Source organism: Oreochromis aureus, linkage group 5, assembly GCF_013358895.1.
Source record: "Oreochromis aureus strain Israel breed Guangdong linkage group 5, ZZ_aureus, whole genome shotgun sequence".
Lineage (NCBI taxonomy): Eukaryota > Metazoa > Chordata > Actinopteri > Cichliformes > Cichlidae > Oreochromis > Oreochromis aureus.
The window spans coordinates 25,046,298-25,070,659 of NC_052946.1; the positions used below are offsets into that span (position 1 = coordinate 25,046,298).

Genomic DNA, 24,362 nt, shown 5'->3' on the forward strand with positions numbered 1-24,362 from the left:
ATTTTGTTGCTACTGACAAATCTAAAGAATATTCTAAATCCGCATGCAACTCCAATCCAGCCCACAGCATGACTTTGGAAAATGTGAAGGAGGGCATAACATTGGGAAAAAAGAAAAAAACATTGTTGTGAATTAACAAAATTTTTTAGTCTTATAATTACAAGAGTCTGGTCAGTGAGCTACCTGAACATTTTCTCTAATTTTCCACATCTATTTCATATGACTTGAACCCAAAGAGTCATGCTGATAGACTTCTTTTTATTATTACATTATTAGCTTTTCTTTATAACGTTTTCATATGGTTACATGTCAGTTGTGATTTGACACTATATAAACCTAAATCCACTAAAGATCAAAGTTGGCTGTATGTGGTCCACAATGTATACTGAGTATTTGGCATCCCTGTTCTAAATAAAGACTTGTATCCACTGCTTCAGGGCTAGTGCAGCAATGAGGGTGAACCAGCATTACAAAGATCCATCTATGCTTTGTGCCGGCAGGTGCGAAAGCCCATTCAGTCAAATAGGCTCAGAATCACTTTCTGCCAATTAGAAGAACACCCCCCGCCCCCCTTACTTTCTGCTTTTTTAAACTCAACTATTCATAGCTGTTCCAGAGTTGTTTTTCAGTGAGTACCAGAACATGCAGCAATAGTAACAGCACGATTTGTAGCATGAGGATCATAAGTAGCCAGGCTACAAAAAATACAGCCATTTTTCTCAACACATCCAGTACCCTCACAGACCCACTTACATTTATAAAAAACTTGGCAGTTGCCTCAGTCACCCACTGCTGATGACACAAAGTGTCCATTCATGGTCTGATGAGATATTCTGAACCGGGCAAACACACAAACATCCACACATAATGTCACAGCAGAAAAGGTCAGTCATCAGTCAAAAAGCTTTTACAATACCAATCTACATCTGGCATTTTCTCGAGGGTGTTTACAGCTCGATTAAAAGATAAGGCAGCTGACGGCAAATTAATTGCTACAATTTTTATCATTATTTATACAGCATGAATGCCAAAAATTTACTGCTGTTTAGTATGACTAAATCGTTTGTTTTCGGACTCTTAGTCAAACAGGCCAACTAAAGATTTTTGCTATGAGGAAGAGCAGTTATTCTCTAAATGTCACGTTTTTTTAAGGTGCATTAAAATGTTGGTTCCTGACATTTTTGAAGGCACTGTCATTGGGTCTATAAACCTGAGGCCCACATTTCAGCTGAAAGTAGCTTTTAGTTGTTGGGGAAAAAAAACTAAAACCCAGCACTGTATTTTATTTACTATCACACTGTAACTTTTACTCAATAAAGTTACAGTTTTATATAGTTGTTGTTGTTTCTTTTACTTTATAATTACTAAAAATGTTCAAAATATAAAAAGCACCATCTCTGACATGCAGTTATTATTGACTTCTATCTGCTGTTTAGACTTGTGAAAATGAGTGTTGGATCTGTCAGGAAAAGTGGGAAGCTCAGAGTGATGCTGCTTGTCTTCGGGCAAAAAGAAATCACTGGTGTGACTCCATGTCTATCAGAGGATGGCTACATCATGCCTGGTAAAGCACTTAGACAAATGCAGAAATGAGAGGGGAGTTGTTTTTGACATATGTAGGTGTTAAAACATATGAAAAAACTGACCAAAAAATCATGATACACAACTGATGTCTTATGGTCTTTATTTGAGTCACATCTTTTAATTATATTTCTGAGGCTGAGGTAAGCTGCATTATAAATTGGCTCAGAATAGCTGCGTCCAACAGGGAGGAGATAAGAACTCGCAGAGTCCCTTTGGAAGGGCTGGCGCAGGACCTTATAAGTGTATGATGTGGGGATTCTGAGCAGAGGTGAACCCGTTTCTATCTAGCAAACATTATCAAGAGCGTAAAACAGAATTTAAAACAGAATGAGTGAGGACAATGGGGAGGAAGAAAAAGTACTGTAATTAAAAAGCTGTTAACAAAGACAGGATAGATAGGTGGGACTGGGAGTAGAGTTGGACAGTGTGAACAAGAGTGACAAATGAGCAAGAAGTGGAGGAGGTGGATGACAATGCAGAGTAAAGTGTGTGAGAGGACTGAACACACCGGGAAATGGTTAGGAGAAAAGATAGTGGGATGAGAGAACTAGCATGAGTGCTTGATTTTTTTTAAAAAGTCATGAATATTCATAACAGGTTATCTGCCAACTCATAGATAAATGCAGAGCTCAGGTATAAGGTGATGGTGGAATGAGAAACACGTAAGAGTGAGCTGTAAAGCACTCAGCAGCAAAAATCACTTGTTTTCTTCCTACTGCCAGCATTGTTTCAGCAAATTAGTGTTTAGCTAAGGCCCCCATCACACAGGCTTAAAGGACAATCAGCAACCATCTGGGATGAAATGTCCATGAAGGAAAATGTGCACGCTCTGACCAGTTGCCAAGTGATTGCTGGCATTGAAACTCAAATTGCTATAGCATCATTCACTCAGGCCTAAAGACTGGTCAGTGACGCCCCACGCAACTGCCATTTCCTAGGGAAAAGTATGTATTCTGCAAACGGTTGGCGAGTAGTTGCTGGAGGTTGCTGGTTGTTACAGATATGAAGCACTGCACTGTTTCATCTAATAACTGCTGAATTATTTCACATTCAGAAATGGCACTTCAGTGATTTTCCTAGAGGAAAGGTCAAGAAATTACTAGATTACTGGATTCATTTTCCCTGGAATATAAATGCTGGGCCTAAATTTCATGGGAATGCATCAAACAATTATTTGAGTCTGGATTTAGTGAAATTGACATACACTACAAACAAATACACTTCCTAGAAACAGGGCGAATAAAAAATCCATTCTGCCCTTTCAGCACAGTGTCTCAGCATCCTAAAGAGGCCTATCATCACAAACACTGTTTCACATCTCTGTGCCACTCAGCCCACTGCCTTTGCATTTCTTTTGTGGAGACATGTAACACATCTCAGCATATGCCAGCGTTATAGGCCATCTATTGTTTAAGCGTCTGCCATGGGAGAATGAGTCACTGGCTCAGCTGTGACACGATTCCTCCTGCTTTTTCATCCGGCCCACTGCCCCCAACCGTTGGTGTCACGACTGCTTCATCTAGCTTTTACAGCCAATTAAATGTTGAACTGTTTTATGTGTTAATAGCATCAAGAAGGATCCTCAACAAGAGACTATTTTTCTATACAGCTCTGTCACAGTGTACTGGGTACTGGTGTGATGTTCTGTGGCATACATACATACATAGGATTGATCCCCTGAGGATTTTCTTGAATAGAATTTGAACAGTAAAATATGAGTAAAACTTGTTAATGTTAATGTGTTAAGTATCATTTCTTTCTGAATTTGTAGCACTATCATTTGTATTTCTTATTGAGTCTAATTCCTGTCAACAAAATACTGCTTTTAGCATAGAATAGCTCGACCCTTCAGTGGACTGAAAATAACTGCTAAAACATCATCATCAGGTTTCACTTGCGGTGACAAACTCAATATCTGATCCCAAATTATGCAATTTGGCTTAATTCAGTCTTAAGATTTGCTGCAGATTTGCTTGTTTGGTTCACTTTTACCACCTTCATCGGCATCGTTTGTAGTAGAAGCAGGCTGTTGGAGCTAAGTATTGAGGCCTAAAAGAAAGAGTGAAAAGAGGAGTTTATAGTGGAATCTCTGGTTGCACAGCATGAGTACAGTTATTTATGGGAATTTATTTGTGTAAGAGAGAAACTCAATTCAAGACAATTAATCTGTTTCCTTTTTACCACACACTTGCTTCAGCTACACTGCCCTCTGTTAGCAGGCTATTATTAAGAAACCCCTAATTTTTCAGCAAGTCTTAAGTCAATATGCTGCAGCAACTGAGTAATTTCTTGCAGACACTCCACTACTTTTGTTTTTCAGTGGAAACAAAGACCTATATAAGCTTAGTGTGTCACAATAAGCAGGTTCTAGTGGTGACTCACACCAAGCAGAGTTGGTAGCGCAGGTGTTTCAGCCAACCAAGCAGCTAACTCCCCACCACCACCACCCAAACCCCATTCACATGCAGAGTAGAAAGCAATGGAGGAATTTTTACATGGCTGAATGCAGTACAGTATGTTATCGCTTGAAGTGAGAAAGTAGGTCATCCGCCTTGCACAGAGCAATGGAGCTTCGCTGCTTTGCTCTGCAGAGTAGGATGCTGGCTGCACTCTGAATGTACACCCAGTGCTAAATTGCACCAATGAAAGCAGAGTGAATATAAGAAGAGAACAGATGTATATCATTTAAAGAGGATCAGGGAGAAACAAGACCAAGTGGAAGCTTCTTCTGATACAAACAAATTCACAGCACATGGAGAACATGAGACAAAAAAACAAACAACCAATGGCTGCTGTAACATGACATGCAAATGTATGCAGTGCAATCAATCAATGGTGCCTGAGGAAGTGTGCTGAGCATATAAGTGTATACCAGACACCCACTTCATTACTGTCTCCTTATAACAGAAGCATTTCTTCACTTTTAATCCTTTTAGAACACAATGCATGCTTCAGCACCTTTAACATCCTGTTTTAAATTAATGCCTGTAAGCAGCTGGGAGGTGTCTCCAGTACTGTTCTTGATTGTTTCACACATTTCTGTGGTGACAACCTTCTCAGTCACAAAACATCAAACTAGGGCCTAATTAGAAAATACAACACATGCCCTTCTTTTTCTAATCTACTTCTTTTTACATGTTCCTCCCATAACAATGTAAACCACAAGGAACATGCATAATAATGCACTCTTAAAAGCAATGACCCAGCAACTCTTGACCATTTAAGAAGGTGACTTTATTGAGTCAAGTGCTGGATTTTTCAAAGCCTATTACATCCCGGCAATTTAAAGTCTCAAGTAATAGTTCTCCATTTCCAGCACAGAGGTCTATCTGCCAACATTAGACCATTTGTGGGTGTTTTTCACAGTAATATGACTTTTCAGGATGGGGTTATGGATGTAGCTCTGTCCTGTTTTTTTCCACTGGCAATATATCAAAAAATTATTTCTTTCAGCCAACCAGTAACATGTATATATATCAGCTAAAAATGCATGTTCTGCATGCAGAAAAGAAAATGCACTAGAGAAACCAAGTCAGAGCACTGCACCTAGTCCTTTTAACTTTTTATGGGGTAGCACGCTAACATTTGCTATTAAATAACTCCCTGTAGAGTTCTCGTTCCAGCTATTTGTCAGTCCATTAAGACCTTGTTTTGGGTCATCCGTTCAAATGGAAAAATCAGCTTATTTTACCTTAGCTTATGTTTTGAATTACATAGAGGTAATAGATTCTATTACAGACTTTAAATCCCATCTTGAGGCCAATTTCTAGGGAAAGACATTTTGTTTGTTATCTACGGATACATAAATTGGAATATGATTTCAGTAAGGACTGATTAATAACAACACATACGTAACTGTCTTTATGTTTTGTGTGTGTGGAAGACAGAAATATCTGTCGATCATTTTGAGTCACCAAATATTATCACTACTCTGATCATCTTCATAAGAGCCAGTCAGCATTTCTCAAGTCCTGATCCCTGTTTTTCAACACATTGTTCTGCCTTTCAGACCAGCATTCATGCAACACTACTCCCCCTCATCCCATCTCCTCCCCTGTCCAGAGAATCTCTTTCAAGGCCTCAATCAGCCATCTGCTAACTCTGCTCTAGTACCAGAATCTACACTCCGGGGTCCCGTCCTATTTCTTACCTTCGCTTGGGAAACCTTTCTAATATGACATTTCATCAGAGTACTTGCAAAGTACTTCTGCGTATCATTAAGTATTGTTCTTTAGGCTTTAGTACAAAGAGTGGTATGAGTGATAATTTAACAGTAAAGTTTTAAGACAACAAAAAAAAACAAAAACAAAAAAAAAACATCTACACATTGTCATTTATTGTTAACAGTCATATCTCAAGGTTAAATTCATTTACATTTACATTTCTCTATTCTTGGTCATTTCTGATGATGAGCCACAAACATCAGCCCTTTAATACCTCATATATAACTCTGCAGGCTGGAGTGAGTAAGAATGAGCTACTAAGACAGTTTGATATGGAAACAGTTGGAGGGCTTTAGACTTGGATAGCTTCCTGACACTGATCTGGTCATTATGTAAATCCTTGGCAGAGAGAAAGGTTTTCTCCAATTCAGTTTAAACTGACACTACACCATATATCTGACCAAGAACAATACATATAAAACACAAAGTTTGTAGCAAAGAGAAGGCTGTTTCCTTTGCTCTCGAATCAATCTGCTGCACCAGGAAAGTGATTGCTCATATAACAAACCACCACAGCTGGTATTAGCCTGGCAGGCAGTCTGCTTACTCTACCATCTCCCTATGTTTCTGCAGACCATTATGTCAGCTTATACTCTTTAGTTAGACACACACGTCAGCAAACAAATGAGGCATCTGGAGGTAAACTGTTCTACTATTTGAGGGACCATAAAATCATGCAGTATTCTCTTGTTACACCAGATTGCTGGGATAAGTAAGGACACACAGTACAGTTTTAGTGCCCTGACACTCTCATGAAACCTTTTAAAAGGCAAGCAAACTCTGACAATGCAAAAAAACACAACACAACCCCCCCAAATCTGATATCTAGATTAAAAGATGATGAAAGGTAGCTGGAGTGCAATAGAAATGGTGAGAATATGTGAGCCACACAGCTTTACCACTTCATCTTCACGTCCAGTCAAGCTGCATATTATTATCATTATGTATGAAAACAGACTATACACACCTGACAGATCATTTCCAACTTAAATCAGAATATTTTTTCACATTGCCATGTGCCTGTAAGATGCTTATGTTGCAGCAGCTGTTTCGTTACTGTAGACCCAATGCCTGAGAGAAATGAGACAGAGTACCGGCTCCGCCTGGAAAACACATCTAAATGTCGGCCCTGGCAGAGCTGGCCGTGGAATGATGGGTTGCCTTGCTTGTGCTGGCATTCGATTAGTTGCCACGGTTACAACACTACAGTCTCCTTACCAAAACAAAATCTTGAACAACAAATTCACGTGTTTTCATGTTCTGAAAGTAGAAAAGATCTTTTTCCAACATTAGAAAAATATTTGTTTAAGCAAAGGCTGACTGGGTCACAGATTCAAAGCACAAACAAGGCAACAGCAAGGACTTTTCTCATTTAAGTGAACTTTTAAAAAGCCTATCAGTTCAACTGCCTATGCATACAACATACATACAACAATTATGTCGACATATGTAAAAAACAAACAAAAGAGAAAAATAAAGTGTGGTATAATGGCACATGTTTTCAGGACTTCAGTATTGATAATCATTGATAATCAGTGAACTGGCCTGTTGAGGATGGAGGTCTGATGCATGTGTGGATGTATACCAATGATTAATCCCACTTTACTTCAATCAAAACATCAAGAGTTAATGACAACTCAACAAAACACCACACATCTTAACAGACCTGTTTGCTGTTAAAATAACATCTATAGCTAAACCTCTGTGTCTTTCACAGAGTGGTTGTAGTTCAAGTTTCAAGTATAGTTCATTTGAATAGCTTGTTAATAGCATTCGGATCTTTTGCAGTCTGCCTCCTTCACTGCATAGTAATGAGTAACTGCCAAATTAATGGCCCATTAATTTAGACTTGAGCCAAGAAAAATTAGGTCTCTGCCTTCTTCTCTCTCCCCACATCATCTAGTTCATGTCAGAGTACATCTTACACAGTAATATTATTAAATGTAAGACAAATAAAGTATCTTGTTTCAGACCAGCTGTGGACATCTTAATCAGTGAGCGACAGTGCTGGAGTTACTATTGTCCAGGAAATGTAAACTTTCTGTTTATTATTCGTAGCAGCATACTGTGGACAGAAATTTCACTTTACAAACAAGCATAAACATTTATGTCACTCACCATCACTCGCCATCATCAGCTAAACAGAAACAGCTATGAGGCGATCTTAATTAATAGTGCATTTCAAATCATCTCATTAACTTCACACTGTTATACATTCTTGCCCAGTGTATGCAATAATTTGTAAGAAGACTTGACTGAGGAATGTTAATGGCATGAAGTAATGCGATCACAGATGAACTGTACAAAGTAATGTTTTTTTTATTCTATTGTTTGTGAGTGTATCTGGTGTCTTAACCCAGCATCACAGCAAAACATGTAATAGACCCGCTGGTCCACTGCGTCCATTTCATGCTTTGCCTCTCCAAAATGTGAAATGGACACACATGCAGAAGTTAAATTACTGCATGCAGAAACTGCATTACCAGCAGGGAGAGATAATATATTTAAAGCCACAAAGTCGGTAGTGAGCAAAAAACCTATGAAGTACATTCCAGGTCCTGAATTGCCGGAAACGATTAAGCTAGGGGGCTATCGTGTATATACATGTAAATGTATGCAAATTCTGCATGCGTGTCTATTTCAACATTTAAGGAGAGGCAAAGCGTGAAATGGACACGGTGGACCGGCGTGATATCGGGTTGGGTGTTACATTACTATCAGTATCTGTCCAAAACTGATTCACTTGCCGGGGACCTAACGAATATTCACTTTTTTAGCTCTATTTCTGGCCTCCACCAGTTCCTTCACCATGTAATTTCAATATCTGACTCTTTAGCTGTTTACTCTTACACCCAACTAACTTGCTAGCTGATGCTGAAGTGACAAGTCCTGTTGTATAATGTTGTTCTTGCCAAACTAAAACCTCTACATATTGTACTTATATAATCTGAAGAACTATGTAATAATATTACTTCTATATCTAAATATTTACTAATAGCTGAGTGGGGGAGGACTTTTAAAGAACCATTTCTGTCGCAAAAGTAGCAATGAGACATTACGAAAACCCCGTCACTACACATGAAACAGTGTAGTCTATAAATGAAGGATGTCTGGAAAATCGTACATAAACTATCAAGGAAGGTAAATTCATTATTCTACAGAAAAATGTTCCCCATCAGTCTCATATGGATCAATATTTCTGCTGCAGTTCTTTAAGGCTGAGCTCAGTTTAAATGTTTTCTATTCTGTCTAATCTCTAGTAATGCATCATATTTTAATAAATATGATTTGAAGTGGCTGTCCACAAAACTCTAAATAAAAAGCTGTTAATGAGCATTTGAATCACAACAGTTTCACTTCCCGGTCAAACAATAGTTAATAATGCTGAAGCGCTAACTCAGATTATGAGGACACAAGCTCTGCTGCTAGTTGGGATGATTTCAATAATTAAGGGAGAGTTAAAACAACCACTGAAATGTCAAATAGAAGAAAAAACAAACCTTAGAAAATAAGCCAATGATGCCCCGTGGCAGCAAAAGATATGTAGGTCAGGCACTGGTGAACTTAAAAGGATCTTAGTAAAAGTAATCTTCAATTTATCTGCTAATTGGAGGTATCAATGCCACAGGCTTTGTTTTGTCTCAGTATAAATTTTGCTTTTAATCACATGAAAAAAACTTTGTAAGACAGTTCAAAAGTTTTGCAGTGTTGCAGGAAAAGTATTTGCAGTTTTTTGTGTATTTTTGATGGTGAGATAAAGAAAAAAAATAATCACGAATCATCCAGCCTTACTTCGCAAAAACATTTCCATCTGTTACCTCTGCTAACTCATTCACTAAATATTCAATATAATATAATATAATATAATATAGATATCAGGGTCTCAGCTGTTTGTGGACAGTTTATTTGTCTTTACCTTGGAAAAGCACTAGGCTATAATGCTTCATTGTGGTTACTGTGCCTGTATTTCTACAGATCATACCATCCTGAATTATCTCGCCACCTCAGTGCTACTCCTAAAATGCTATTATTACCTCGGAGTAGGAACAAGCTGTATATTACCTTCCTGAAGACCAGTGCATCATCATAAACTCTACTGAGACTTTCCCTTTTCAGCTTCTGTATGATCTACAACCTAACTGCATTATTAATGAACATTTTCATTAGTACACATGAATTGTATGAGCCCTCCAAGTGGGTTCTCTGTGATCCATGGAGGTTTGTTCCAAATGTTAACCTTTAAATTTACCTTTCTAACTTAAGTGTGTGTGAAAAGTTTAACCTATAAAGCTGCTCATTACAAAAAAAGACTTCCACTTGATGGTCGTTAAGTAACGTGCCGAGGCAATAATTTGGGGTAAGCATTCATTTAACTGCATGACTTGTGTCAGGGGGTAGCAACATGAGTGGCTGAATATGCTTCCCTGTCTGGCAGTGACCCAGACAGCTGACTGGGGTACAAGCAGAACATGTGTCAAACAACAACAATCTCTGGCATTCAGTCTCCTGTGGATTTCTATTCCGGACTCTTTAAGTCTCTCCGTGTCAGTGCTCTGGCATCAACATTTATATGAATGAAGATGGGGATGGTTTCTGATGGCTATTCCAGGAATCAGCTGGCAGAGAGATCGATGAGTGAACTTTGATATAGAGCTTTAACTTGATGGACTCTACATCAGGCCCACTGATTGTAAATATTACTGAAGGTATTCAATTTAGACCGCTGCTGAGCAGACATTTTGTACACGAAAGCTACAGAGTTGATGCCCTCCAATTGGTAGAGTCCTAAGCCCTACAGCAGCTAGTGAAATGGTTATCTGTGAAGAGCTTACACACTCTGACTATATTCTTTAATAAAAATGCATGCAGGCATATTTTGCTGTTGTTCGATATTCAAAATTTTTAATTAGAATTTTAATTAAATTCTTTAAACCCCCTTTTTTTACTCATGTTCCATATCTTTCCATAATTTTTGTCTCAAGGCTTGAGGCTGTGTAGTAAGAGTGTGTTATCCACTGCTCCGAATGTCAGTGGTCTGACCCCCAGCTCTCCTAGTGACCTTGGACAAGATACTGAAACTCATATTGTCACTTATACATATGGTTTCTTTGAGACGTCACAAAGATTAAAAAAATCATATGTGCAATGGCAGCCTTTTGTTGAAAATCTCTATATTGATCTTACTTTTTCATTTTTTTGCTACTTTTTATGCTAGATATTGTTACAGTGCTACCCAATGTGAGTCACTGCCACATGTGAACTGCACAGGTATTGTTTATTAACCGTTTCACTGCATATATGTTCTAGCTGCCTGTCGTGTCTGTCACTGTCTATGTAGGTTGGACATTTGTGAGTTACGGACACAGTGATGATCAACATATCTCAGCTGTAGCTCTGAAACACAGAACTGTCTCTCACACTCCACTCTTATGGCTTTTATATTGTTGCACTGTCACCTCAATGTCATTGCTGTCAATGTTGGCTTATCTTCTAGTGGGGACGCTTGGAACTGAGGCCTTGGTAACAAAGTTGGCTCATGTACACTGCATCTGTCTAACAGTTTATAATCAGTGTGTTTCATCTGAGTCTACTACATCTGCAAAATAAAGGAATCTGACTTAATGATCGAATCTTGCACATTCAGGAGTCTTCGACTGATGTGTTACTTTCCTTTGCTGATGACTGCATTTCATAAGTTAAATCTGATCACAGCTATATTTCATGTGGCCCAGTGCCCTTTAAAGTGCTCTTACACCTTTTCCAACAGTGATTACTTTCTCGCCTATTTAGAGGTGGAGCAGAAAATCATCTCCAGGGGGAAAACCAATTTAAAAGATCTGCAGAGGCCCTGTTTCCCAAGCACTGCAGGGGCATAAGGCATACTTAGAGTCATATCAATAAAGTTAGTATACAAAATATTACCCAAAATATGATTTTTATAGTAAAGTTTAATATAATTACCTTCAGTTACGTCAGACCTACTGAAATGACATTACTTAGTTGAAAGCAGCTGTTTAACCTTTCAGTGGTTATTAAGGAAAAATGCAAAACAATCACGGGATTCACTCACAACAATCTGAAGACGTCTTACATTTTGGGTCTCTGTGATAAGCAGCTGTGTAAGATTCAATATTTTCTTTCAGTGTAGACTACAGATCAGTGGCCAAAATTAAATAAAATAAAGATGTTGTGGCGCACAATTTGTACGATGTCTAATATTTTCTATGTAAAATAGATTTTTGATATTTAAGGTTTGGATCTTCTCAGTCTGAATTATAAAAGAGAACTTTTAATATTTTAATTCAGGTTTCCCCTTTTTTCCCATGTGACAGCACTTCCTTCATGTCGTGATTGCAAACCCTTGTTTTTCGAGTATTCTTGACCTCAACTGTCTACATTATTTCTATCTCCCATCCTTTATCTCCTTCGCTGTCTCTAACTTAAGCTTTTTAAGTGTTCTTGCAAAAGGTCAAGGTCCTTTCACGTTGCATGCAGCACCACCTAAATAAACTGTCTCTGGAGTCTAGTGTAAGATGATATAGACATAATTGATATTGATGATTTCTGGTCATTCTGCAAGACTTTGCTGTTTGCGCTCTTACACTACTGTATGAGAGGGGATGAGTGTAATATGAAAAGATGAGGAGTGAAAGCGATAAAAGAAGTTACCTAAATTATGGATGGAGCTGAAAATAGAAATGTGATTGAAAAATGAAATATGGGCAAGGATCTGCTGTGTCATCTGCACCAAATAGAAGATGAAGACTGATAATGTCCTTCAAAGTTTTTATTTGTGTGCTGTGATAAAAATGTAGGTTAAATTAATGTAGCTCTTCTTTAAAACGTTCATTCATTACAACTTTACAGTGTTTGCTGGGTATCAACCACAGGTATCACAAAGTCACCAGATAGATTTATCCAATACTGGCAATAGAAAATGTAGAACATTTTGTAAAAAACACAAAGGGTCAAGGATTCTACCTTAATTCATTCTCCTCCTTAAATCCAGCATTATTAGTGGAAACCGTGGAGAATTTAAGATGTATCCACCTCTGCAGATACTACACAAATTGTGAGCTCATTTCAAAATGAGCCACAAAAGAGAGATTTTCTTTAACTGAAAACGACAGCTTTGCTCTAAATTCTGCTTTTCCAAACCATATTCGTCTTCCACGCTAAGCCATGAACTTACATGCGTGGTTAAAAAAGATTACTAACAGCTTTCATTATAATGCAGGGAATTACCGCTATAATAAAATTAAGTGGAGTTGTCACTTTTGGAACAACATCAACAATAACAGGAACTGTGGTATTATGGAGGAATTTATTGTAGAAATCACATAGCAAGCAGACTGCAACTCAGCCCGCTAAAATGTTGGAGAACTCTAAATGCATTTCAGAGAAAACATCATTTCTAGGGTTGTACAGTACTTGTTCTGTGGGATAACTGACAAATAATGTTGGACAGAAAATTGTGCTTTTTTACTCTGCCACAAAATTGTACTATAGTGGTCTAGTATATAATCACACTTCAGTTTATCCACCTCTCTCACTAGCATGTCTGCTATTTCAAAGAATCATCAAAATAATTGTGGTAGCTTTTAATTTTATGTACCGTGCAGTGTGGATGAGCACCACCATATAAAGATTTAAATAGCTATTTAACATTTCAAGCATTTTCTCAGGCTGAGCAACAGCCCTCTGCTCAAAACACTGCACGGCTAATAAAATCCTTTTTCCTGTGGGTGTTCTGTTTGGTGAATCCAGCACCAAATCCTATTCCCACCACCATGGTAGGCAAGTTAGCAATTAGCTATTGAATAAAGCCAAACATCTTGTAAGGCTTAGATATTATCATAATATGAACACACTGTCCCAGTCTTGGCCTCTGCATTTTGTTCCCTGTCCATTTTAGAATTCAGTTATGACTTTATCAACTGTTTTTAAAGCTTTTAATGGGCAGGCTCCAAATTTGATCATCAACCTCATTTGCTTACATTCACCCCTTTAGGTCTGATCTGCTGGCAAAGCTTTCTTACATATCCCAAGGCCACAGAAAATAAAATGACAGAGCCTTTGCAGTTGCTGCACCTCATTTGTGGAAATAGTTACCACTTGAAATAAAAAGTACTCTCTTCATCCCTGCTTTTAAGTGTAGGCGCAAAACCTACCTTTATTCTCTGGCCTTCCAGCTGTATCTCTGCTTGTCCCCTGCTGTGGGTTTTTGTTGTTGCTCGTATGTGTAGTCTATGCTGTAACTCAGCTTTATACATTTATAAGGTTATCATATGTGAAAGCTGTGCATTTATCTGCTTGGATTCAAGTTCAGCTACTTTATAGTCACTAAGATGGATTTAAGTAAACTTAGTCAGCTTTTAAGTAAACAAGGAGAGAAAGATATTCATGATATTGGCAGGAGGTTCACTGACCTTTTACTTAGTAAATGCTGGAGCAGGCAGAAGGGGCCCTAAATAAGGAGGCAATAACTGCTTAAAAACAAACAAACATGCCACTGGAAATGGCTTTATTCCACACTAATGCCTTGATTAGTTAACTTTTTTTTATTATTAACTTATACTATAAAGTCCACAAATCTCTGACTTGCAAAATACATATAAAAATGAAAGTCTTCAGGAGACGGACGTCAGATTTGGGCAGGCGACAACTGTCGTAAACACACTGGTCTGAATATGAGTGGTATGCTCACTCCCACAGATACCAAATTTAACACTCTTACAGGGTGTCATAAACCACCATCCTGCCTCAGGAAACAGCCACAACACGCTTCTCACTTTATCAAGCAAAGCAGACACATGGATGAACTGTCTCAGACATTATCTCATTCATAGGCCCAAAATCAAGCACGCACATACATGAAATCTGGAAGATCTGCTGTTCGACTGCTCATCGTGACTCGGAGCGAAACAGCCTCATTAAGAAAAACTATTTGCTTGTTGAAAATACATTTGTACTTCGGAGCACAAAAAAACTGTCAGGTCACTACTAAATACATACATAAACAAATAGCATTTAAAAAATTAAACTAAAAACCTAATACAGTATATTACATTTCTAAAAATGTGGATTTTTTTTGTTTTCTTTAAGCAGAAAAACTCACCAATAATCACTGCCTGGTGCAAAATCTACATCAAAGTAAAAACTGCATCCTAAGCGTGACTGTAGGAAGGATTCATTTCTTGCTAGATCAGCACATACAGTAAACTCGCGGGGATTTAATGAGGACTTAGTGGTGTTCGTCAGAGACATGACTAACAGTACTAAGTATATTCTTTGAACGTGTGTAATTGTGAAGTTGTCATCTCTGGATGGGCAGCCTCACCCTGAGCTATTCTCTCCATCATGAGAAGTGAGTAATGTCTGTGAAGAACTATTATTACTGTCTCCTGAGGGAGGGAATTAGAGATAAGCTGCAGTGGGTTCTGATTTCAATGAGGTTCAAGGGAACAAAGACGGTTAAAAATAGTCTCACATTTTTGGGTGAAAATAGGGAAACAGAATGTGCCTATTAGAGTGGGGAGTATCTTGCATATTAAAGTCAGCACTCATAAATCACTAATGACTAATAACAGTGTAGTTTCTGATGGTGATGATGTGTCCTTCTCATTTTTCAAAATCTTCTCACAGTCTCTTGTCCGTTTACAGTTTCAGTTTAACTTGCTCCCTAATCATTTTAATAGCATTTCAGATGTGTTACAATATTTTACCAGCAGCAATGGGTGCATGTCTGCCTTTATTTAACTTTGGATTTTCACCCTCAGTCTACAGAGGCAAATCAGTTACTCTCAAAATTACTTTGAAAAGTCATGGAAATAAATTGTTTACTATTCTCAAGTATTAGAAATTCTTTTAAATAGCTTTAAATAGTTAAAAAATACATGAAGCCAACTCTACATAACATTTCTGATAAGAGATATACGAGAAATGTTTCAGTGTTTATCAGGATTGAAATGACAATTCGAAGGGGTATACATGTGAGGAAGTGATGACCTTTACTTCACGAGAAGCCGTCTTATACATTTATGTAACATTGGTTTTTGTTCCCAGTTCCTGTTCATATAAAGACATTCCATCTACTTACTCAATACAGAGAGGGCATGGTGCAACATGGTGAAATCAGTGTTTTCTTACCCCTGGCTATCTTAAAACCATGAAAACTGATATGAGAAGAGTTTTCTATGGACTTTATAGTCTTTTAAGCTTTTTACTTTACGGATCATTCTCAGGCCATCAAGCAAAAGGACATTTGTTAGTTGTGTTTTGAAACATGGGAGTTTGAATGCAACATGGCTGTTTGTGCCAGACTGGCTGATCTGAGAACAGAAACTGCTGATCTACTAGGATTTTCACACTCGCTACAACCAACGCATGCAAAACAGCATCTCTGACTACACAATACGTCACATCTTGAAGCAGATGAGCTACAGCAGTACACACTGCACGAGGTGCCACTCTCTCAGGAAACTGAGGTTACAGTTTGCGCAGGTCACTAAAACCCAACAATAGAAAAGCAAAGCAAAATAGAAAAAGTCGCGGTGGTGTCAAATGTCGGGACAGCCTACATGAGAATTTTTGCTGACCATTACAGTACAATGCACCTATCTTCTGATAACTACTTCCACCAGGACAACATACCATGTCACAAAAGCTTAAATTGTTTCAAACTGGTTTCTTGAACATGAGAGTGAGTACTGTACTAAAATGGGCCGCCAACAAATCTGCAGCAACTGAGTGATGCTATCATGTCACTATGGATCAAAATCTCTGAGGGACGTTTCCAACACTTTTAAATTTATGCCACAAAGCACTAAAGATAAAGTGAGTCCAACCTGGTACTAGCAAGGTGTATCTAGAAAAGTGTCAGGTGAGTGTACATAACTGTTTAGTTGGTTGGGAATTTTATTTCATGAACAGTATTGTTGGAATTAAGATACTCGTTTTGCAAAAGAACAGCTGCCCCGTTCCCCAGACAGTTTGGTACTCACTCCTTCATGCTTCAGTGATTTCTATCAAGTGACTCATCTTCTCTTTGCCAAAAGAAGATGATTTTTTTTCTAAACACAAATTGGACAAATACAACCATTAAGTTTACTGCAATATGCGCTCAGTCAAGAAATCAAAAAGCAGTAAGCTCCTGCATGTTCTCAGTGCTTTCAGTAAATTGCCACTCAAGAATATTTTTATTATTTTAACTTAGTGATGTTGCTGACATCCTGAGGAACTGATATCAAGACAGACGATAAATACAAGTGTGGCTGTGTAGAATTACAAACAGTGATTATATGGTCAACTGAGGATTCCTTGTCAAATCAGGAGGTAACAAACAAGGAATGCTGCTCAAAATACCTGATCTCATGATGAAAAAAAACCCCTTCACTCACTTCTTACTAATTAGTAATCTCTGCACTCCACTCAGTTTCACTTCCTTCATTGGTCAGTTTTTCTTCTTTCTAATTGTCTGCCTCACCCTTCTAAATATCACACATGTTGATGCTGTCTTGCCTAACGTTACAAAATTCACATGCTAAGATCTCTAAATCCAACAAAGTGTGTGTTTCATTTTGTTGCCTTAATCTTGAAAACTACAATGAGCTTCTCAAGGTCAATCCAAACTTCTTTTATGAAATTTTAGGTGTAAAAAAAAATCTTATCAGACATTTGCATATAACTGTGTAATAACTAGCACGTGAAATTTTGAGTTAAGGTATCTCACAAAACATAGTTGCAGCCACATTTGTGCCATTTGAAGAAATTCCCTCAAGCCCCTGACAGCGGGAAGCCACTCAGCTAACAAAGAAATAGTCCCAAACACAGCCCCCTGTGCTTTTATCAAAATCTGTGTGACATAATTCCTCTGGACACCTTGTAAAATATTTATGCTGTTGAAAGGCCAAAGGTGTTGTTTACTTACTAAAACACATCAATCTGATCATCAATTCTTCTATATGCTATGCTTAAGCCAGGAAAACCAGTCTATGGACAAATGGGACCAAGAAGATACTTTAAGAAGAAGATACTTCATATTGTGAGAAGCACAATCCAGCCAGTGGCACTAAGAGAAAGGGCAAACGTCCAAAAACACGTCCACCATCTCATGGATTACTGCCTGGCTGACAGATATGCCACAGTATATGAGGCTGGGCACTGGTCTGTCTGATTTGGTGATGTGCAGTACAGGAGCTCCACAGGGGACTGTTCTGTCTCTATTTCTGTTCGCTTGTACACCTCAGGCCTTCAGTACAAGTCAGTGTCACGGCACTTACAGAAATACTTTGCAGTGGTTAGATGTATAAGTGATGGGCAGGAGGAGTACAGAACACTAGTGGATGATTTTGTGGCGCGGGAATGATTTTGTTCTGAATGTAAATAAGAAGAGAGAGATGGTGATCGCCTTCAAAAGGAAGAGGTCCACGTCTATCCTTGGAAAAAAATGTTAATGTGTTGGAAGAGTAAAAATACCTGAGCATCCACACTGACAACAAACTGGAGTGGAAGAACAACACACAGGCCGTATACGAGAATGGGATGGGCAGGCTCTATTTCCTAAGGAATCTGATATCCTTCAATGTCTGCAGCAAAATGATGGAGACTTTCTAGCACTACAGTTGTGGTGAACGGAGTGTACTTTGCTATGGTTTGCTGGTGGAGCGGCGATGGAGCTGGTGGCACCATAAGACTGAATAAACTGACTAGGACGGCCTGCTTTGTGATTTTTCCATTTTCTTTATGAAGCTATGGTAGAGAGGAGGTCGCTGAACAAACTGTTATCCATCATGGATAATCCTGAACACCCTCTGCACCACTTAATGGGCAGGCAGAAGCAGTCCTTCCGTCTCTAATAGACTGCCACAAGTACAGGAATAGAAAATCTTTCATACCTCCTCTAATCACTCTCTGTAATACAATACTCCGTGTGTCTATAAAGGGGTCCTCAGCTAGTTAATTTTAGCATTTATTCTTTTAAAATTCAGTGTTTCTTTGTTTATTTTTTATACCCATTCATGTTATATATTGATGTTCATTGCTCCATACCACAGTCTTTTGATTTTACTGAGGGAGTTTGGCCTATGCAGAAGAGCAGTGGGGACAGAGGATCTCCTCGGTAAATCACGCACTTGATGGTGACTTACGCTATTGGCTTGAACGTGGCCTCTAGTGTTGTTAGCATCCTGTTGATCTTGTATAGTTCCAGGCATTCCAGGATCCACGTGTGGGGCATTGAGTCAAAGGCTTTCTTATAATCAAGCCAGGCGGTGCACAGGTTATTAGCCAGTAGTTAGATGGGACCGGTACATATACGTTTTTATTCATAATATTTTGATATACTGCATTACAAAGATGCTAAGATTACTAGCATGACTACTATTATCACTACATTTACTATTATTACTGCTATTTTACTATTGTTGGTTAATTGATATTATTATTATAATTATTCAGGTGCTGTGACAAATTAATTTCCCAAGTGTAGGATGAAAGTATTTCTTATCTTAAAATATAATGGCACTCAAACTGTTACAATTAAGAGGATAAAAGGTATGGATAGCCATTCATAAGGATGAAAAAAGCTAAAACTCATGCTGAATAGCATAAATACTGAACAATTTTACACCAGTCTGTCAAACTTTCTTGTCATAAAATAAATAAATTGTTATGGTTGTTATAATAAAGCAAGACAAAGTAGATAATAAAACAGGAAATGTACAGCAAGTCCCAATTATTAAAAAACTGGTGTCCTAAGTATGTGGTTTTTGAAATGAAATAAAAACTTCCATAACTTATATTTACTTTTTTTTTATTAACTTTTGCAATGCAACATTATATTGGCCAATGGATAGAATGATAAATAACTTCTACTGAAAGGCAATGCATTTTTTTAAACATTTTTTTATCCATCCTGTCTGTAAACAATGAATGACCTTGTTAAAAATACCCTCTTAGACCTTCTGGCCGCTTGTTTGCATCTGTTTCTATGAATTATTTTGATTTTCATGAAAAACAAACTATGTTACATAATGTTTGATAAACTGTGTATAATAAATATATGCCTTTTTTACAGCAGACAGTTTGACTTTTCTTATTAGGAAAAGCACAGCACGGGACTCTGAAACCAAAGAAGGCAAATGAAATTCAAAATGCTGTAAGCTCCAAGCAATGTACTTGTACTTTTAAATGACGCTCAACTAGCTGCTGTCAATTTTACTCTGCCAGTCAACTGTCCTCTTACAACCTCACATTGGTATTAGACACAAAGATTCAAAGATATATATAAATATCACTGAGCAAAGAGAAGTCTGCAAATGGCTTCCTTGAGATGTCAGACAAGGTGAAGCCAGTCATCAATTTACAACAGACTGAAGAAAAAAATCATCAAGATACGATAAGTTTAAGCAAAAGAAGTGTTTTTAAAAAGTAGAACGTGTCTAGATTAAAAGCAGATGTTTGTATTTAATGAGAGGATCTGTGGCATTCAAGAGCTGCTCTTGACACAGAAAACACTCCTGTCTTTTGACAGAAGATACCATATTTGGAGGACAGGTTGCATTACTAAGTTATCAGCTAATTTCAGGAACCTTGGTTAGCGAGCTACATTCGTAAACCATAAGGGTGCACCAGCTACCTACGCCTCCTAATTAGTGCTTAGCAAAGACTAATATAACACTAGCATTTCACCAAAACTGAAGCACAAACGTCTACGCAAGCGGCAGAGAGGTCCAGTTCAGTGAGTCCAATTACCAGAGGTAAGGCCTTGAAGACACCAGCTGCCTGCATCAAGACATCTGTCTATCCAAGTGACCGCTCCCCCAACTTCAGAATCCAGATGGACGAGTTTTTGGGTTGTTTTTCTTTTTTAATCACCCCTGCAAACAAAACAGGCCTGCACATTTTATCAAATCTTAATCTTGTTCACAATTTTGGCTTCCCACTATTAAATGAATGCGATTAAACCAGTAACAAAAATGCATGTTCCACCAGCACAACACAAATCAAACTAAGTACTGAGTACTAAGTACTCCTAAAAATCAGCCTGACGACGAGCCTTCATGTGCCGATCACAGCTATTCCCTGCACTGCGCATTTGAAGTTTCCTGAGTGTAGTCTGGAGGAGTAACACTACATTAAAAGTCAGATATACAACAGATAACAGACAAATATAAAACAAAAATCAAACGTCTGACACAGTAGAATGTGGAAAGCTCATCCCTTGAAGGAGATCATCATCCACTGTTTGAAAATACTTTGGATTTAGTGCAAGAGATCCTAACCAAGAAGAAATCATATACAAAGAGTGCTGTAGAGTTGTGTTTGCCTGGAAACACACCACAACCTGCAGTATAATGCATGAAGGCCAAGAAAAACAATACAATGTTTCATGGTGATTGCTAAAGTAAATTGCCCAACATCAGCTTAAATATCCATAAAAGCAAGCCTGTACAGCACGTAAGCATATCCATCCAGCTCACAAAGATGCACTGAGATTACAACACATTCCCATTCCATTAGGTCAAAGATAAGTGTCCACCAAACATGGAGAGTAAAAAATGTTTCTGAAAAATGGTCACTTAATAGACAAAACACATGTTATAACCAAAATCTGTGCAGGGGAAACAGAAAGAGATCTCACACCTTTCAGTATTTTTCCTATGAGCATCTGTCACGCAGGTGCAATGAAAGAAGTGAAAAATGTTATAGTTTGCTTTTAGGAGCTTCACTTAGGTCAGGTAGTTAAACACCTTATTTGATGGCAAAGACATTTTAACTAAAAAGTTAAAAAGAGAAAGCAGTAATTTGCATTAAGCTTTGATACAATTTTTCATTTATATTTTATTTTTCTTCTAAGAAATGGGGTGAATGCGTGTGAGAAGGAAAAAACAGTTTTATTTTAGTTGAAATATGTATGCATGACCAGAGTTGTTCTAAACATCCAAACTATCCATAGAGGTAATATTATGTATAATACATATATATATATATATATATATATATATATATATATATATATATATATATATATATATATATTAATATGCTTGTGCTTTAAAGTTGCTCATTTATTGACTTTTCGAGACAGCCTTAAGTGGCTACTGGATGAAATGCAGCTGTTGGCACTAGCTGTTGCCAATTCAGTTGCCACTTGTTCACCACCCAGACTCTTATCATGGAGCAATGCTGCAGGAATACATGCAGAAAGTGATTTGACATTGTCTTTATAAAATAAGCAAGAAGAAGTGTGTGCCAACATTTCTACAGATTCGATGAACATTTCGATGCCTTAATAGTTCTGCAGATGATGAAATCTCCCAAATCTCTAAATCATTTAACTATTTACCCATGCAGTCTTTCATAGAGTGGTGCACCCCAACCATTCCTCAAATGCTCCTTTTAGACCAAGCTAAATTACTAATTGCCAGTTAACCGAATTAACTGAGAGAGGGGCCTGCAGGTATTTTTTCACTTATCATCTTTTTGGTTATTATGTTTTTACATCGACCATATGATTTGCAAATCTTTCCATATGTTCTGAAAACAGAGTTGGAGTAAGGAGGGAGATTGCTGGTAAGCTTGCGATCATGACAGGCAAATAAGCCTTTAGAAAATGCCCACTTCTACTGGCATTCACACAAACTCTTGTCTTGACATTAAACACGATCCCTTTCGAAGGAGCTGACAGACCAATCAGAAGCACGATCGAGTCAAACTTAAACAGCTGAGACTGTTAAGAAGGGAAGTGAGAATGCGGTAATGAGTGGGAGGATGTATTTCCTGTTTGCATATGTATGCGACTTTGTGTGCACACAGGATGGAAATGCAGAAGGAGGAAAGGAGATGGTGCCTTCAAGATGCAGAATTTGTTTGATATAAACTGTTGCTCCGCTGTTGCCACCTATTAAATTGGCATTTTTTTTCCTGTATCCCTTTGAGAGAGATTAATGTGAATATAAGAGTAGAGCTGAAGTGTAATCCTGTGAATGCCCACAGGTTTAATATATTGAATTAAGCTTTCTGGGAAAAATGCCAGCTCAATCCTCTAAGAAGCTGTGCAGCATGTTGACATGAGGATATCTGACTTATCTCCAAGTATATAGTGTGGGCACTTGTGTAGGCTAATTAATAATACACAACATGACTGTAGACAGATGAGCACTGAAATGGCTCCTTTTCTATGCTGTAGCTAAGACTATGTGTATAGTGCCCTGCCTTAGATACAGTGAGGTTTAACTTTGTCGCATTTGTAGTAGTTTGTAATATTTATGGTTTTATGAGTTTTCGGAGTATTATGTACAGACAAAGTCACACGATCATTTCTGGAGTAAGAAACACTCCTTTCAGTTTCCTGAGGAGTCAACTCCAGATGTAACCTACCTAATAAAAGCAATTTCACTTCTCTGGCTGCCTTCTCCCCGTCCTCTCGGAGGTTTTTGTCAATCATCTTTGACCTCTCCGCAGCAGCTTTATCCTCGGCGCTCACCGTACAACCCATTGGATCCAAACGCAGGGGCGCACCGACCGCTTGCGCAAAAAAAAGAAAAAAACAATATGAATTTCAGAGTGCTGATGGTTTCAGTGCGTCGGCCGATGCCAGGAATAACAATGGAACAGCTTTGCTTCCAGCACTGCCTTCTAGAAAAAAAACAGCCTCTTCCACTTGCAAACAAAGTCAGCTTATCCACCTGCAAGAAGTCTGTGGTCCCGCTCTTCTGGTCTACAAGAAGCTCAAAAGGGAGGCAAATGAATTCAGAACATTTGCTCTGTTTTGTTTTGTTGTTGTTGGGTTTTTTGTTTGTTACACTAAACCTCAGATTTTTATGTGGTCCATGTCGAATCTATCAAATCCCTATGTCTTGCATCCATCCACAGACTGAAATGCCCGTGCTCTCAGCTCCACGGTAGACTGGCTCACTTAGTCTTGGCCTGGTAAGCAGCGCGTCCCTCGGTGGTGGCGACAGTGCTGCAGTCTCTTTCTGTGCGTATTTAGGCTCGCGCGAAAAACCTCAGGTAATCGTGGGACAATTGTTAAGTTGTCAACCAGTCGCAGCGACGTCACTCGAGCAACTTGTCGCGATAGCCCTGTTAAATCAGGTGAACTCTCCGCTGTAGCTCGTGTGAGCGAAACCAATTACTGTGCAAACCAGCGAGGCGTGATTTTAGGAGTGTGATGTGCAGACCGCAGTAGGCGCTGTGCCAGCCTCATTCCTCTGCATTTCCCGCGGATGCAGACTCTAGCATGACAAATAAAATGAAGGACAGCAGTCCGCCCTCTTCTCACTGACCGACTGCGATACGCAGGGGCCCCTCTCCGGTCAAGGATGCACGGAGTGCTGTTAAAATGGCTAATGAGTCTTTGCGTCACATGTTTATGAAATACCTTGGCACCTAATGAGGCCGCTAGAATAGCTGACGTGCAGCGCCATCCAATGGACGTACATAGTTATAGAGTTTATCTGCTCGTTAAAGACTTAAAGGCATTGCAGCGAACAAACTTCATATAGAAATTACAGATTATGTGCATAGTGCACTGCCTGAGGTTGGACACAA

General features: G+C 38.4%; 1 protein-coding gene across 2 annotated transcripts in view; it reads right to left on the reverse strand.

The window, feature by feature from the left end:
- Window positions 1-24,153, reverse strand: part of gnai2b (guanine nucleotide binding protein (G protein), alpha inhibiting activity polypeptide 2b) — a 47,602-nt gene extending 23,449 nt beyond the window's left edge. The window contains exons 1-2 of one of the 2 annotated variants that reach the window (XM_031757584.2): window positions 23,498-24,153; window positions 23,190-23,336 (exon numbers count right to left, since the gene is read on the reverse strand). In XM_031757584.2, the coding sequence (XP_031613444.1) occupies window positions 23,190-23,307 (118 nt within the window). In that variant the 5' untranslated portion in view covers window positions 23,308-23,336; window positions 23,498-24,153. Of the gene's footprint in view, window positions 1-23,189 lie in introns of both variants that reach the window. The other variant, XM_031757583.2, reaches the window with a different exon arrangement.
- Between the last annotated feature and the right edge of the window lie 209 nt (window positions 24,154-24,362).